Source organism: Labeo rohita, chromosome 10, assembly GCF_022985175.1.
Source record: "Labeo rohita strain BAU-BD-2019 chromosome 10, IGBB_LRoh.1.0, whole genome shotgun sequence".
Classification (NCBI taxonomy): domain Eukaryota; kingdom Metazoa; phylum Chordata; class Actinopteri; order Cypriniformes; family Cyprinidae; genus Labeo; species Labeo rohita.
Window position 1 is genome coordinate 23,512,178 of NC_066878.1, and position 17,008 is coordinate 23,529,185.

The 17,008-nt window shown below is 34.9% G+C and overlaps 2 protein-coding genes across 4 annotated transcripts in view; both read left to right on the plus strand.

Moving 5' to 3' along the window:
• Positions 1–226: 226 nt before the first annotated feature.
• On the plus strand, positions 227–10,382 carry hmgcs1 (3-hydroxy-3-methylglutaryl-CoA synthase 1 (soluble)). Of its 2 annotated transcripts, none has more exons than XM_051121360.1 (10): positions 227–366; positions 3,748–4,205; positions 4,587–4,712; positions 4,934–5,098; positions 6,328–6,496; positions 7,025–7,195; positions 7,318–7,424; positions 7,763–7,888; positions 7,985–8,142; positions 8,220–10,382. In XM_051121360.1, exons 2-10 carry the CDS (start codon positions 3,758–3,760, stop codon positions 8,304–8,306), a joined length of 1,557 nt encoding a protein of 518 aa, XP_050977317.1. In that variant the 5' UTR covers positions 227–366; positions 3,748–3,757; the 3' UTR covers positions 8,307–10,382. The 2 variants fall into 2 exon arrangements, with proteins under 2 accessions (XP_050977317.1, XP_050977316.1); XM_051121359.1 differs by lacking the exon at positions 227–366 and adding an exon at positions 1,595–1,740.
• A 5,864-nt stretch (positions 10,383–16,246) lies between these two features.
• tln1 (talin 1) overlaps positions 16,247–17,008 on the plus strand; it is a 97,862-nt gene continuing 97,100 nt past the window's right edge. For both annotated transcript variants that reach the window (XM_051121356.1, XM_051121358.1), the window contains exon 1: positions 16,247–16,399. The gene's annotated coding sequence lies outside the window, so the exon portion shown is untranslated. The remainder of the gene's footprint in view (positions 16,400–17,008) is intronic.

Here is a 17,008-nt window from a genome sequence, read left to right on the forward strand (position 1 = left end):
CCCTGCCGATTCGCGCAGAAATGGCGAGTAAATCAGACGTATGCTGTGATTGGCCGCCGCTCTCTCACCATATACCGTCACTCACTCACACCATTGAACCACTATGCGCACCTCGCTCGACGACCCTCCTTTCTGAGCCGCCTATTGGTGGAGAACTACAGGGGGGCGGGACTACAAGGACCTTCAGAACAGCATCGTGGTTTTGATTGGCCACGTGAAAAGCGCTCAAGAAACCGAAGCGCACACTGTACAGGTATCGTCCGCTTACCATGTATAAATAGTATGTCTTAAATACCGCGTTCAACAAGCGTTTCACTTAATGACAAGCGACTGCCACCACCTAAACAACTGAGCTCAGCTGTATAGGTAAGTCCAGTCTAACATCATATATGATTTAATGCTTACTTAACCTTGATCTAAATTGTAAAAAGTTACAAATTACATTATAGTTTTTTTAATGTTAAAATAACTGATCTCAATAGACCCTCTCTCAATAGTCTGGTAATCTCTGAAGATTAAAGATAGTGTAGGTAGTATGCATTTGAAACGCTCTTTTATTAATAAATACACTACCAGTCAAAAGTTTTTGAACAGTAAGACAATGTTTTTGACGAAGTTTCTTCTTCTGCATTTATTTGATCCAAAGAACAGTAATATCATGATTTTTTTTTTACTATTTAAACTAACTGGTTTCTATTCGAATATATTTTAAAATGTCATTGATTCCTGTGATTTCGAAGCTAAATTTCCAGTGTCACACGATCCTTCAGAAATCATGCGTTAATATGCTGATTTGCATATAAAAAAATATACTGACTGCAAGTTTTGAATGATATAGTGTATAATGTTACAAAAGCAATAAATAAATACTAAACTTTTTTCATTTTTTAATGATTTCTGAAGGGTTATGTGACTCTAGAGACTGGAGTAATGATGCCGAAAATGTATAAAATAAATTACATTTTAAAATATATTCAAATAGAAAGCAGTTATTTTAAATAGTAAAAATATTTCACAATATTACTGCTTTTGCTGTATTTTGAATCAAATGCAGACTTGATGAGCATAAGAGAATTCTTTAAAAAAAATACTGTTCAAAAACTTTTGACTTGTGGATTTAACAAAATCGTAAATATAACTCTTATTTTAGGTAAAACATTAATAAAATCACCTTCAATTTAATATGCACGAATAAATATTAAGATCAAACTCTAAACTTAAATCTACAACTTAAACTAAAATCTGTCCCTGCAACAAGTTGATCCTCCAATCTCATTTACTAGTGACTACTAACGTCAAATACTACTATAAACACGTTACTTCAGTATATTTTAAATAATACTTAGCGCTATTTTGTACAATTATATGGTAAACAAACATTTAACGTTATTGGTTTTTCCACATAATTAATAAAAATAAGACAACACAAAATAATTTCTTGGTTAAAAGCGCTTCAGTAATGCTTTGCAGATTAGTATTAACTCGTCCCGAATATTAGGATTAGAAAAAGTGCAGTCTGCATTTAAAGTTCTTGCGTACTGCATACTTATATGTACGGACTTTGAAGTACGTAGTATGCGTCCGTGAATTGAGACGCGCTCCTCCGTGAGCGGAAGGCGGTCCGTTCACATATACTGCTCGACTGCACACTCATCAAACATCTGACCTTATGAGATCTCCGGACGGCATAGTTCTCTGATTCGAACAGCTCAGTTATATAAATTAATATATGATTGTAAGGTAAGAAGAGAAAATCTCCTGTATGTGAAGGGACTCGTGTATCTGGATGCTGGATGTGTGTGGTGTTAGCAGGCTGCTAGTGACACATGTAGGTGCGGTCATCAGTTAGTCAGCTCAATTCCAGAATTATTATAACACCACAGCTTATGAAATATTTATACATTTTGCCTTTATTAGCTATTAGTACACAAACTAGGAATTGTTGTTATTAAGCGAACAGTCAGAGCGCAATGAAGCTGTTTCCACAAGCTGTTAGCAACATGACAAACCAAAACGGTTAATTTATATTCGTAAACACATATAGTCAGTGTAATTATGCTGTGATGTGATGATTAAGAGGCAAATATTGTGACAGAGGGATGATTAGACCATCCTAGTCAAACAAGAAAAACAGTTTCTGTTGGTGTAACGTTAATTCATATTGACTAAAGTCAACCAGTTGACAAATTAACTGTTTATAACCTGTCTGTAAGTTCACATAATGCTAAAAAAGCACGTGTTACTGGTTATTCCTAGTGAACTCTGTTTCTCCACATGTTCTGTATGTAAATAAACGCCTACCGGTAGTGTTTACTTGTTTTGTTCCACACTGAGTGGTCAAGTGTGTTTACTCGACATGGAGCAACACAAGCTGCTCTGTGGAGCCATATCTATGTAGGTTAAAGGTAATGTCCTTTACCCAGTTGAAGGGTTAATCTTATTAGAGGGGAACAGAGCTCCTCTAGCTAACAGGCTTTGCCATGTGCTTCTGTCACTTCCTAATGGCTGTGACTGGACTCTTCCTCATATTTTGTCATCATGATTTTGCACAGATATGTTGTTTAGACGTTTTCAAGGGTTTATCTGCTTGGTTGATTAACAGATTACATTTTTTACATATCATGTGGCATAGTGTTTATATATACACCACCTGTCATAATTATTCCAGTTTGGAATAATGAAGTTTATTTGAATTAGGGCTGGCAAACGATTAATTGCGATTAATCGCAAACAAAAAAGAAGTTTGAGTTTGCTTAATATATGTGTGTGTACTGTGTGTAATTGTTATGTATATATTTAAGAGAAATTTATGTAAAAAATATTTTTATTCTATAAAAATTAGAATAAATACATATAATTGTAAATATTTCTTAAATATATACATGAATGTGCTTGTATTTATATATACATAGTAATTACGCACAGTACACACACATATATTAGGCAAACTCAAACTTTTATTTTGTATGCGATTAATCGCAATTAATCATTTGGCAGCCCTAATTTTAATGTTTTTGCTTCTTTGCCTTACTAGGCTGCATTTATTTTATTTATTTGATGCAGAGCTGAATTTTTTGCATCATTACTCCAGTCTTCAGTGTCACATGATATTTCAGAAATCATTCTAATGATTTGATGCAGTGTTGAAAATAGTTGTGCTTTATATTTTTGTACAAACCACAATACATTACCATTCAAACTTATGGGGTAAAAAAATGCTTTTATTCAGCAAGGGGATATTATCAAATATTATCAATTGATCAAATGTAATGGGAAGGAGATTTGTAATGTTGCATGAGATTTTTTATTTGAAATAAAAGATGTTGCTTGAACTTTTTTTCATCAAAGAATTCTGAAAACTTGTATCACGGTTTGCACAAAAATACTGAGCAGCAAATCAAAATACGAGAATGATTTCTGAAGGATCACTGAAGACACTGAAGACTGGAGTAATGATGCTGAAAATTCAGCTTTATGTCTTAAAAATATATATTTTTTTATATATTTCAATTGAAAAGAGTTATTGTAAAATGTAATATTATTTCACAATATTACTGTTTTCAGTGTTTTTGATCAAATAAATGCAACTTTGGTGAGTAGAAGAGACTTCTTTTAAAAACATTAAAAATGTTTGTGTGTATCTGCAATATATCTCTAAGTGGTGTTTCTTAATATCAATCTTGTCTGTTGAGAAAAAAAACAACAAAAATACATATTGGTCAACCAGATCCCTTGTTCTTGTCTCAGTCCATTCAGGATGCCTGGATCACTCCCTACTGTTTGTGAGGCCGCATGGCCAAAAGATGTGGGAATCATCGCCATGGAGGTGTACGTGCCCTCTCAGTACGTGGACCAAACAGAGCTGGAAGAGTACGACGGAGTCGGAGCCGGAAAATACACCGTCGGGCTGGGCCAGGCGCGCATGGGCTTCTGCTCGGATCGGGAGGACATCAACTCTCTGTGCCTGACGGTGGTGCAGCGGTTGATGGAACGGAACGGCCTGTCGTATGAGAGCGTGGGGCGGCTGGAGGTGGGCACGGAAACCATCATCGATAAGTCCAAATCCACCAAGACCGTCCTGATGCAGCTCTTCGAAGAGTCGGGCAACACTGATGTGGAGGGAGTGGACACGACTAACGCCTGCTATGGAGGAACCGCCGCTCTCTTCAATGCCGTCAACTGGGTGGAGTCCAGCTCCTGGGACGGTGCGTTTCTCAGTCATGGTTTATTAAGAAATCAAAATTTATTTAAAACTAAAACAACACATCCAGCTGATATTTCACCCCAAAATCAAAATAATATTTATATTTTTTTTTTTTGCAGTTAAACACATTTTTTAATTACGTTTTATTACATCATTTGCTTATACAACATGGTAGTATTTGATAATATCCTTAATTATTATATGAGTAATAATCGCAGTGGTCCTAAAACACGTTTGAAAACTCTTAAGCTCTTATTATTTGGTGAATTATGAATATGAAGTTCATGCACCTAAAAGACTCATTGTGTCTAATATTCCTGCTTTATTTTGAATTGTTTGTCTGTTGAGTGTAGACTCTCTCTAATATGATTTGATGTCACAGGTCGTTATGCTCTGGTTGTTGCGGGTGACATTGCCGTTTATGCCACGGGCAGCGCCAGGCCAACAGGGGGAGCCGGAGCCGTGGCCATGCTAGTTGGACCCAACGCCCCTCTGGCCTTCGAGAGAGGTATGAGGCCTACAGTAACCGACACACTCATGACCTTTGTCACAATAACCTAGAGAGACATCAAAACAGGTTTTGTTATCTTTGTGATAACCAAGATTAAAGTCAACATGTTTGTTTACCACTATATTGCCATTATTTACTTAAAAATAATTTAATTTACTACATTTTGTATTTTTTTTTATTTCATGATGCAGTTAAAATGTAATTACTTATTTGAATAGGGCTTCGTGGGACACATATGCAACATGCATATGATTTTTACAAGCCAGACATGGTGTCTGAGTATCCAGTGGTGGACGGCAAGCTTTCCATTCAGTGTTACCTCAGTGCTTTAGATCGCTGCTACTCCGTCTACAGGAACAAGATCCATGCCCAGTGGCAGAGAGGTTTGCAAATGCATCTACATATTCTCAAATGATATAAACTCATAATACAGTTTATTTAGCTTGTTTATTTATTTATAATCTGAATGTGAAAATTTGTGTCATTATTATTTAGACATATTGTTAAAACTCAAAAGTTCAAAAAGGATCATTAAAAATGTTATAGAAAAACAATTATTAGCAGAAAATGAAAATGTCAGACACGTAGGGATGAAAGTGTGATTAAACTATGTTTGGAAAAAAAAAACATACTAGTCAGCTAGTTGCTATAAAGCAATCCCAGCATTTTATCTGTGTTTTCTCACAAAGACAGTTCCTCCTTTCACACATTACATGCTGTGGTATACTTAAATAAAACTAGAGCTGCAAAACAATTAGTCATAATTAATCGATTCAAAATAAGTTTGTTTACATGTGTGTGTACTGTGTATATTTATTATGTATATATAAATACACACACATATGTGTATATATTTAGGAAAAATATGTTAGATTTATATGTAAAATATTTACATTTATGTATAATATAAATGATATTGTGTTAATTTATTTATAAGTGTAATTATTTAATATATATACATATATATGTGTGTGTGTGTGTGGACTTGTTTTTATATCCTTGTGGGGACCTAAACCTGAATACACACAGACTCATGGGGACTAGTGTCACCGTGGGGACCTAAATTGAGGTCCCCATGGGTACAAAAGCTTATAAATCATACAGAATGAGTTTTTTTGAGAAAGTAAAAATGCAGAAAGTTTTCTGTAAGGGTTAGGTTTAGGGGTAGGGTTAGGGTAAAGGGACAGAAAATACAGTGTGGAGAGTATACAAACCATTGCACCTATGGAGAGTCCCCACAAGGATAATAAACCAGACGTGTATGTGTGTGTGTGTGCGTGTGTGTGTGTGTGTGTGTGTGTGTGTGTGTGTATATATATATATATACACACACACACACATACAGTATGTAAACAAACTGAATCGATTAATCGCAACTAATCATTTCGCAGCTCTAAGTAAAACATGACTGATCATGCACGTTACTGAAAGCAGTGGTTTGTTTTCATATTATCAGCCAAAATTTCCTCTTTCAATTTTCAGTGAACAAACAATTGATTCACTGTCTGTAAATAATATTCCAAATGGTCCATGAATACACATTCCTAAACTAAAAAGTGTGTGTAAACACTGTGTCATTGTGTTTTAAGAAGGGGTTTCTCTTGTGTTTCAGAGGGTCTTGACAAACGTTGCAGTCTTGAAGACTTCGGCTTCATGGTGTTCCACTCTCCTTACTGTAAACTGGTCCAGAAGTCTCTGGCTCGACTAATGCTCAACGATTTCCTCTGTCATCCCAGTCCCAACACAGAGAGCGGACCCTTCAGCGGACTGGATTCTTTCAGGTTAATAACATCCTCCTACAACATAAACTACCAGTCAAAAGTTTGATAAGATTTTTAATGTTTTTTAATGTCCCTTCTGCTTGCCAAACCTGCATTTATTTGATCCAAAATACAATAAAAATTTTGAAATATTTTCATTATTTAAAATGACTGTTTTTTATTTAAAAATATTTAAAAATGTAATTTATTCCTGTGAACAAAACTGAATTTTGGGATTATTACTCCCAGTCACATGATCCTTCAGAAATCTTTCTAATATTCTGATTTGCTGTTCAAAAAAACATTTATTAATATTATAATGTTGAAAACAGCTGAGTAGAATTTTTCAGGTTTCTTTGATGAATAGAAAGTTCTGGTACTGTAGAAAGACTGGTAGTGTATTTATTTAAATTTAAATTTTATTTAAACTTTTGAATTGAGAATTTTTAAAGATTCTTCTCACAGCTGTTTTCCGTACAACAGCAGCTCATAGTGAGCACATCTTTGTAAAAACCAAACATTTTAATGTTGTATCTCATTTTTTTGCAGAGATGTAAAGATTGAGGAGACGTATTTCGACAGAGATGTGGAGAAGGCCTTTATGAAGGCCAGTTCAGAACTGTTTGATAATAAGACAAAGGCGTCTCTGCTTATATCAAACCAGAATGGGAACATGTACACACCATCAGTGTACGGCTGCTTGGCTTCAGTTCTCGCACAGTAAGTGTCACAGTTGCTCCTCGTGCCTCGTCTTCGATTCATGAGTATACAACCTTCATGCTTCTGCAAAGCCGCTGTAAATATGATGCACTAATGATTTATGTTTTTGTTAACCTCTACAGACATACACCGCAGCAACTGGCAGGACAGAGAATCGGTGTGTTTTCATATGGCTCAGGCTTTGCTGCTACGCTCTACTCCATCAAAGTCACACAAGATGCTACACCTGGTATGTACAGTACACACACAAACACAGTTTCCAGTGGAGTGTCATTACACTAAACTAGCGTAGGCGGTATGACCAAACTCACAGTTAGGGTAAAAGAAATTGTCACTTTTATAACAACACAGTTATTTTCTCTGGAGAGTCAACCCAAAAATGTTTTACATATATTGTAATATTATAAAATAGATTTCAATAGAGGGAATTAAATGAAAGGCAGTTCATCTTAGTTTAGTTTAGTTAATTATAACTGCTAGTTGTACCGCCCATCCAGAATTACAGTCATTGATAACTCAAGGTTGATTGTACGTCAGCTGTGCTAACGTACGTCTTGTTTTAATAAGGATCTGCTCTGGATAAGATGGTCTCCAGCCTGTGTGACTTGCAGGCCAGACTGGACTCTAGAAAGAAGGTTTCACCAGATGTTTTTGCTCAGAACATGAAGCTCAGAGAAGAAACCCATCATTTAGGTAATCAGTCGTTTGCGTTCTGCTCTTCTCTCAGTGATTTCATCTTCATTCGTATCTTGAATCTGTTTGCCGATGTGATGTTTCTCATTTCCACAGCAAACTACATCCCTCAAGGCTCAGTAGACGAACTCTTCCCAGGAACATGGTACCTCACTCGCGTGGACGAAAAGCATCGCAGGCAGTACGCCAGGCGCTCGATGAACGATGACAGACCGCTGGAGGCCGGACTGGTCAGTTCCAGCATTGCAGCTGAGGTATGTCGTGTTTAACTGTTAAAATACTTCTGTTGTTCTTTTAGGTATTTACTGATTGTGTTTCTCTATTTTCTCAGCATATTCCCAGCCCGCTCAAGAAGATGCCCCGCATCCCAACTACCACAGCTGGCCCTGAGGTGGTCATTAGCAACGGGGAGCATTAAGTTCACCTCTATGAGGTTGCACACAATGGCAGATCACATTGAGGACACTGATCTGTAAAAACAACACGCTAAAAAAGGGCCCCAGGACTCCTGCAGTGATCACTTATCAATGAGTGATAGGAAACTCAAAGCTTTTTAATGTTCCAGGACAGACTCAGTTCGACCATCACTGTGTTGAAGATGGCAGACGGTAGTTTGGAAATGAAGTGTTTCTCTGTGGTGAACTCCCGCAAACTGCTGCTCACAGTCGTCTATGCAGATATCCCGAATTGTTTAATCCTTTTAAGTTCAAAAATCTACCTGTCGGCATTTCACGAGCTCCATGTTGTCTTTTTGTAAACATTAAACTAACCCTGTCATTTAAAACAGACGTTTAGGACATTCGAGAGCATCAAAACGTGGATGTCTTAAAGAAGAGCATCTCTCGTTGTTTTTAAATGGATCTAAACGCTGTATCCGCTCTGTCCTTTCTTTTATAAAACTCCTTTCTAGTCAGTCTTTTCACCATGGCCATGTCAGGGAAATGTGCCTGGATCACATATTAATGAGCCATAAACTTTACAAGTTTTAATTACATCAAGCTGTATATTAATAATTGTTTAGTCGCTGCTAAACGGGCTTGTGTTAGCATTTGTGTCCTTTCAAACGAGAATCATTTATTTGATTTTCATTCTAGCCAAAGTAGATGGTGTTCATTTATATGAACTCAGAAAGGAATTAAAGTCATGATTGTATAGAGGATAAAAACGTGACGATAACTTTGTGGCAATGTGTTAAAAGCGATAAAACACAGTAATAATGAGTTACATTGGTAACATCTTTTGGACAGTTTTAGGGATTGAAGTGAAAGAGCACGATCTGATCATCATGTCAGCTGTCCACCCAAAAATTAAAACTTGTCATCATTTACTCAGCATTGTACAAAAAAAGTACAAAAGTGTACTGGTACCCAAAGGGTACATATTAATAGCTAAAAGGTACAAAAAGTACCTTTTTTGAGAAGGTGTCACCTCTGTGACAGCTTTTGTACCTTTTTTTTCCCCTATAAGTCAGTCCGTATAGGACTGACTTTTTTTTCTGTGCAACATAAAAGAAGATATTTTGAAGATTGTTATTAACTAAGTCTGGGTTTCTGTTGACTTTCAGTGTATGGACAAAAAAAAAATAACAGTAAATGGGAACTGAAACTGTTTGGTTAACAGTGTTCTTATAATATCTTTAATGTTGCACAGAAGAAAGTCAGTTGTGCAGGATCAGCATGAGACTGAGTAAATGATGACAGAATTGTCATTTTTGGCTGAACTGTGCCTTTAACTCAGTCTATATCAATGAATTGTAGATCACAACTAACTCTTCTTTCTGTGGAGAAACTGCAATCTGAAGTGGTTTAATATTAATGTGAGCTTATATGATCAAATGTTTGTGATTGTTGCAAACTACAGAGCACTTCTCAGTAACTATTCAGAGATTTATTGATTTCAGATTTATGGTAGGAGAGAAGCAATATTATTAATACTACGGTATTTTAAATGTTAGCACTATAACACTTTGATGTTAAATGGTTTATGGCAAATATACTAGGCTAAAAGCAAAAAAAGAGTTGTTGTTTTTTTCAGAAAGAGATTATGCTTGATTGCATAAACACTGATAGCAAGATGGTATTTCCTTTCCGAGCATTCTCTGATCCGCGGGTCCATGTTGACATCTGAATAAAAAGAGCACTTCCGCTCCGACTGCATATCCATCAACTCTGAGAAGCCTTATTCTAAGCATGTACAGAACACGACAAAATATATTCTGAAAAGTGTATAGAGATATTTTTCTTTTTCATTCTGCTGCCAGGACATGTTGACTGTAAAGTTATAACTTGAATCAGCCAATGTTTACAAGAAGTTTCCCCTGAAATCAGTTCATACCAGTAATTGGTAAGTAATGTACAGCACTAACTTATATTTGCAGATGGACACAAATTGGCAACTGAACAGGTGTGACTTGCAGAAAACAAGCTGTATAGACCATGTGTACATGTGGAATCTGATAATATATGAACTGAGGATTAAATGTTCATTTGCTGAAGTCTCTGTTTATTCTTTGAGCCTGGAGGTTTGGATTTTAATGTTTTGTATCCACTGAATTACTGCAGGCCCAATGTAACATGCCCTGCAAATATTTACATATTTAACATAGACCCAGCACTTGCCTTTGTCAGCGGATTCAGACGGCGAGTGTGGCTTGTATACAAAGCTGGGTGATGTAGTCCAGTTCTGTCAAGACCCAGTCCTACATGTACACACAGTTTTATGTGATTCCACGTTCCTCGCAGGTGTGCAGGTCATTCAGACAGACATCATACAGTAGGTCTACAAATCTTTTTTTTTTTTTTGTAGACAGTGCTATGGGGGGATAAAAGCACAATGCAAGAAGATATCCATTAATATGGCCTTATCTATTATAAATAAATATATTTTATATGCCATTTTTCCTCATCAGTGGGTTAGTAAGTTGGAAATGGGCTGCAAACTGGCAGGTTACATGTACACAGCCCTTATCGTTTCACTTTTACTCCACAGAGAGACTTTAGGAAGGGAAGCTCAGGGATTGCAACATTCAGAGCTTTGACTTCCTGTTTAACAGCAGCCTGCAGAATTAACAGCTCATCATGAACTACACTCTAAATGTCTTCCACTCTTTGTTCTCCAAAAGGCAGTGAAACTCTAAAAAATCTTGACAATGTGAAGAAAAAGGTTTTTCTTTTTCCCAAAAACCCAAACATGACCTTGCATAGCTGCTTTGAAACTATCCATATTGTATAAAGTGCTATATAAATAAAGGTGATCTGTAGGAATATGTCCATAAAATACCATCTATGTTTGCTACTGTCCACCATCTTATCTTTACTGGGTAACACAGTTGACATAGTTGACGTTTTTATTGTTTTGGGCCTATGCTCAACATGGAAAACTACTGAGCATATGGTAGGTTTAGAAATATATTTTCATAAACAAAACTACGTTTTAGTGAAATTGTCTTGTTAAAATTTGCAGCAGTAATACTTGTGTAACACTGCTGACAGTCAATGAATCCACTCTTGACACAAGTTTGCTTAAGTAACAAATATTAGGGCAAAGAGAGAGAACATCACTTCTAGTGTTTCATCCATGTGCTTCTAGAGGAAATATCATCATACTGTGTAAATTATGTGAGAATGGGACAAACCATTACTTTTTGATGGGGTGGGGTGGGGGTTCTAGTGGGTAACTTAGTTGACAATGGTTTTTCGGACACAAATAAAACAAGTTATATCACAATAAACACTTATTATTTTTGAAGCGCACACACAAATGTTTTGATAACCTAATCTAACTGAAGGCAAAACTATGAAATTAATTTATATTTAAGGTCATTTTCATGCTTAAATGCAGAGTAGAATGAGCAACTTAACAAAATCGGACAGCTGAATATCAGGGTTGTGTGTGATATGAACATCATTTTGTAACAAACGATATGGGTTTTTCAACATACAGTAGTGTGATTGAGAAAAATATAATTGTGTACTAGAAGATTAAGCATCTGGGCTTTATATTAATGAAAATATATTTAAAAATATACTTCACAGACATGAGATGTACCCACTATTATAGAATGATTCATATATATATATATCAGTTGAGATCAAATGTTTGCATCCCCCTTTCAGAATCATTAAAAATGTTAATTATTTTACCAAAATAAGAGAGATCATACAAAATGCTTGTTATTGCTTGTAAATGTTATTGCTTATTTAGTACTGACCTGAATGAGATATTTCACATAAACGATGTTTACATATAATCCACAAAAGAAAATAATAGTTATATTTATAAAAAATGACCCTGTTCAAAAGTTTACATACGCTTGAGTCTTAATACTGTGTTGTTACCTGAATGATCCACAGCTGTCCACACAGTTCTTGTTGTTGTTGTTGTTGTTATTGTTTTGTTTGTTTGTTTTGTTTTGTTTAGTGATGGTTGTTCATGAGTCCCTTGTTTGTCTTGAACAGTTAAACTGCTGCTGTTCTTCAGAAAAATCCTTCAGGTCCCACAAATTCTTTGGTTTTCCAGCATTTTGTTTGCATTTGAACCCTTTCCAACAACGACTGTATGATTTTAAGATCAACTGAGGGACTCATATGCAACTATTACAGAAGGTTCAAACGTTTGCAGATGCTCCAGAAGGAAACACAGTGCATTAAACTTTTTGAATTTGAAGATCAGAGTAAATTTTACTTACTTACTTACTTTTGTCTTCTGGGAAACATGTAAGTATCTTCTGTAGCCTCTGAAGGGCAAATGATGTTTAGGCAAAATAAGAAAAATGTACACATCTTCATTCTGTTCAAAAGTGTTCACCCCATCTTCTTAGATTTACATAATCTAAGCACACTTGTTATACTTTTTGTCATTTATGTTTTTTAAAATGCAAGAGTTGTCATGGTCAAAGTCTAAAGAAAGAGGCTGCTTCTCCCACCATGTTGAGTAAAAGTTATATTAATTTTTTATTGCATGTAGTGAATTTTAATGTGTCATTATGTTTGCCTTTAAATATTTAGGTTTGAGTAGGCTTTATTTGGAGTTTACATTGAAACTATTGCATTTTTATTGTAATTTTGCAACAGCTGTCAATTAGGTTATGGCACTTCTCATTCATTTATAAATAAACAGTGATTGGCTGTTGCATTAGAATAGTCACATTCTAGAATTTTGCTTATTCCGTCATTAGTATAAATAGCAGAAGGTGGTAGTATAAAACCTAATGGAATCAAAATTGTAAAATGAATAGAGGAAAAAAGAGTTTTCATACTTCTGCATTCAATAAACTTTGAATTCCTGATTTATTTAGAAATGACTCATTTCATTCTTGAAAGTAAGGTAAAAGGATCTCTTTAAAAGGAAGTGTGAGCTGCATACAGCACAGTGAGTGGTAGAGTTACTCATCTCAGAGACCCGAGCCTCTCGGATGAGTCAGAGCGTTTCTGTCTGCAGAGAAATGCCCAATGAAAAGTGCCAAAGTAGTGCTGGAGATTTTTTAAGAAAACAAGACTCACCTTGTGTCCCCAGCCTTATGTCAGCTGGTAAAAATTTCGGTGTCCACAGCCGCAGCTGAGCGTTCATTCTCACAGATTAAGAAAGTGAAGTCTAGATTGAGGCATCTCTGAGGACGGGAAAAGATGATTTGCTGATGTTTGGCATAGAGACCGACATTCCTTTTCACATAGAGGAAGTTCAGCATCTTTAAACAGATGGTTTCCAACACAAGGTTAAAAGTGTGTGAACGAAAAACCACTTTACAGTTCAGCAAGCAGTGAAAATGGTACACAATAAAACAAGACTCTGTTAACACTAGTTCACTGATTCTTGAGACATGGGACAAGACGTGTCCGGCAATTGTAACTGATATTAGGTTTAAAAATTACATTATTTTCAACTGTAAATGTTATGAGGGTTAAATAATAGAATGTAACACAGTTATCCTCTTCAGTTTAATTGTATCATTATTGTATCAAATCTATGACACTTTGTGTTTTATCACTACATCCACAGGGAAGGATTCAAACGTTCATAAGCAATAAAATGGATAAAGATGTTTTTTAATGATGAAAAAGAGCTTACATTTAAGTTTGAATATGAATATTAAGACCCTGATGAATGTGAATGGATAGAGGTAACAACTAATTGATTTATTTGTTCATTTAACTGTTTTTAAAAGTTATCTTTCTACCATTGCAGATGTACAGCAGACATAGTGTTCTAAGATGAGAGAAAATACATTAATTGTGTTCCATTGATATATATATATATATATATTTAAAAAAAAAAAAAAAAAAAAAAAACTTGAATGTGAATATTGTAAAAAGCTTTATAAACAATAACATACTGTTTGCTTTGTTTGTTTTAAATACAGTAATTGATTTGTCCAATGTATTTGATAGTTAAAATGACTACAAATTCAGGTATTTGATAATATATGATTATGATGTTTTATATTTGTTGAGGAATTGTTGGTCACGTGTGAAAATGTAATCTGTCTGCTAACATGAGAAGCGTTTTGTTTTGAAATGTTAAAAACATCTTAATTGTTAAAGATAAAATTCAAATTATATCACATAATCCAAATTAAAAAGAACATTTTAATAACAAAAAAAAAGAGAAAAGCTGGGAGGTCGAATCAAAGCGTAGCTCTGTAGTATATGTAAGACACAAAATGTAGTTTCATTTGTCTGAGTACAAGGTTTTATCTTTTTTTTTAATATTTTACTACTGAAGAATCAGCACTGTAAAAAAAAAAAAAGTTGTTTCAACTTAAAAAAAGTAAGTGTTTGTGCTGCCGTAAAATTGTGTTTAGTCAACATGAAATGTTAACTTGTACTACATGAAAATGTGGATATTTAAATTTAAAATTTTAAGGCAGCATGAACACTTACTTTTTTAAGTTGTTTTTTACAGTGAGTGTTAGCATTTGTGAACATAAACTAATAATAAAAATACTTCTAAAGCATTTAGCAATTTAGTTAATGTTACTTTCTATAGTTATGAACACATTTTTAACCCTGTCTGATATGCATTATGTTCTAACCATGAAGTATTTTTTTACATACATTTTTATTACATAAAATAGCTTCAGTTATACAAATCAAAACAGTTACTAAAATTAATTTAGTAATTAGTTATTTTATTAGTAATTAGTTTTTTCCATTAAATTATGATTTTCTTTTGAATTCAAATGCACATTTCTTTTAGAAATTGATGCATCCGATCTTAATTTCCATCAAAATCTGCCACACACACACACACACTCATTGTTATGGTCACTGAAGACTAACTCATCTCATTGTCATCACATGGAAGAGCCTTTGCACTCTTCCTATTGCCCTTTCTGTAGCTGTATTTATTTTCTGAAAAGAATAAATAACGCTCTTATTCATGCATAAATACAACTATACTACAATAAACACTTCAAATAAATAAATAACTGCAATCAAATGATTGATGTTACTATCTATAAAAAATCCCAAAAGGGAAATACATTACTTCAATTCTACTGTGGTACTGCGTTGACATATGGCTACACAGATATTTTTCACAGCAAAACTGTGTTAGATAATGTTGATTTGTGAATAAAAATATGTAATTTAATAACCGAAGATGATGCACTTCAACAGGTGTCCTCCATGTGAGGCTGACAGTGGGAAAAGTGTTTTGGAGGAATATTCAAATATCATTTGACTTAAAAAAAAAATAAATAAATAAATAAAATAAAAAAACATACACATCACTGACTACCTTAAGGCTGGCCCTTTTAATTACTATAATCTAAATGAATGGTATTTTATTCAGAATAACAAGGAAATCAGTAGAAATTAATTATTGCCATAAGGGTTAAAATAAAAAGTATAATAAAACAAAAGTACAAAAGTTAAATAAAAGTATCTGTTAGTAACTGTACAGACATGACATCACGAGCAATGACTTTTCACTATTAAGGTGTAAACAATATATTAAACACAAGATGGTGCTATAATCATGATATTTGTTCCGCTCCCGACATCTAACATAAAGATACATCAATAAGATAAAGCTGTATGTTTCGATTAAAAATAATGAGGAGCCTTTTTTTTTTTTTTTTTAAAGCTTCTAAATAATTAAAACTAGTGAAAAAGTATATTTTATTGCCGTAACATTCACCAAAACGTGTTAAAACAAAATGTATAAATAAATAAATAACATAATTTCATACATTCTTACATTGTGTCGTTTTCCAAAATGTATTAATGCAATTTCATTGAGGGCTAAAGCAAAATGTGAGTAATTATTTTTTTGAGAGGCCTGAAGCGTCCTTTTCGCGTCTGTTGTTAGAGGCTGTGATGCGCGCGTGCGTGCGTGCGTGCGTGCGGTAGGGTGGAGTTTAATACGCCGCCTCAAAGCAACGGTGCAGAAATCACTTCTGACATTACATACCAGCATTTACTCCATACGAACTTTCTGCTGGGGGACAGGGATTGTTAATATATTGGTTATTGTCCGAAGGTGGACAACTAGTGATCGAAGAAACCTAAGGTAAGAACTAAAAACTAATTCGCCTTTCCAAGTTGACACACTTGAGCTAAAGCTGCTAAACTTTTTCAAGGGTGGGAAGTTTCCTTCCGATGCGAAGATCTTGAAAACTTAAATATGAGAAACAATTCGATATTGAACTTAGGCGTTAAATGGAGGTTTGCTCACAGTGGGATTTCAAGAAAACGCCTTGTTTTCCGGAGACCCTGTGAATAAGGCTTTAGAGGAGACTTGAACACATAAAAGTTTACTTTTTTTCCTCTGAGGACCTCGGACGAATATGCTGCATAACGTCGGTTTATAACGGAAGAATCGAAGTGAGGAGTTTAACGGTTAAAAGGCGCTTTAAAAGTACTTTTTGAACAACATTTTTGTCTTTCCTTCTCTTGAAGTGATTTATTATGATGGCCTACAGCTTTGTAAACTCTGAAGTGTAACCGTCACACGTCACGGAAGGAATGAAGCCTTGAGATACTGTAACTGTAAGAACTTGAGTGGAAACGCGGCCTACAGCGACTACACTCCAAACCCTATTCGGACTAGCTTTAATATTCCTTCAGCAGTGCAGATGGGCTGGTATTCCTGTCATGTTTTTGCTGTGAATCATACATA

What these genes read in the sequence shown, in the direction of transcription:
- hmgcs1 (XM_051121359.1), top strand. An exon ending in AGCGGACTGGATTCTTTCAG is followed by an intron (nt 6,497 to 7,024) that starts GTTAATAACATC and finishes ATTTTTTTGCAG; the next exon opens with AGATGTAAAGATTGAGGAGA. An exon ending in CACACAAGATGCTACACCTG is followed by an intron (nt 7,425 to 7,762) that starts GTATGTACAGTA and finishes TGTTTTAATAAG; the next exon opens with GATCTGCTCTGGATAAGATG.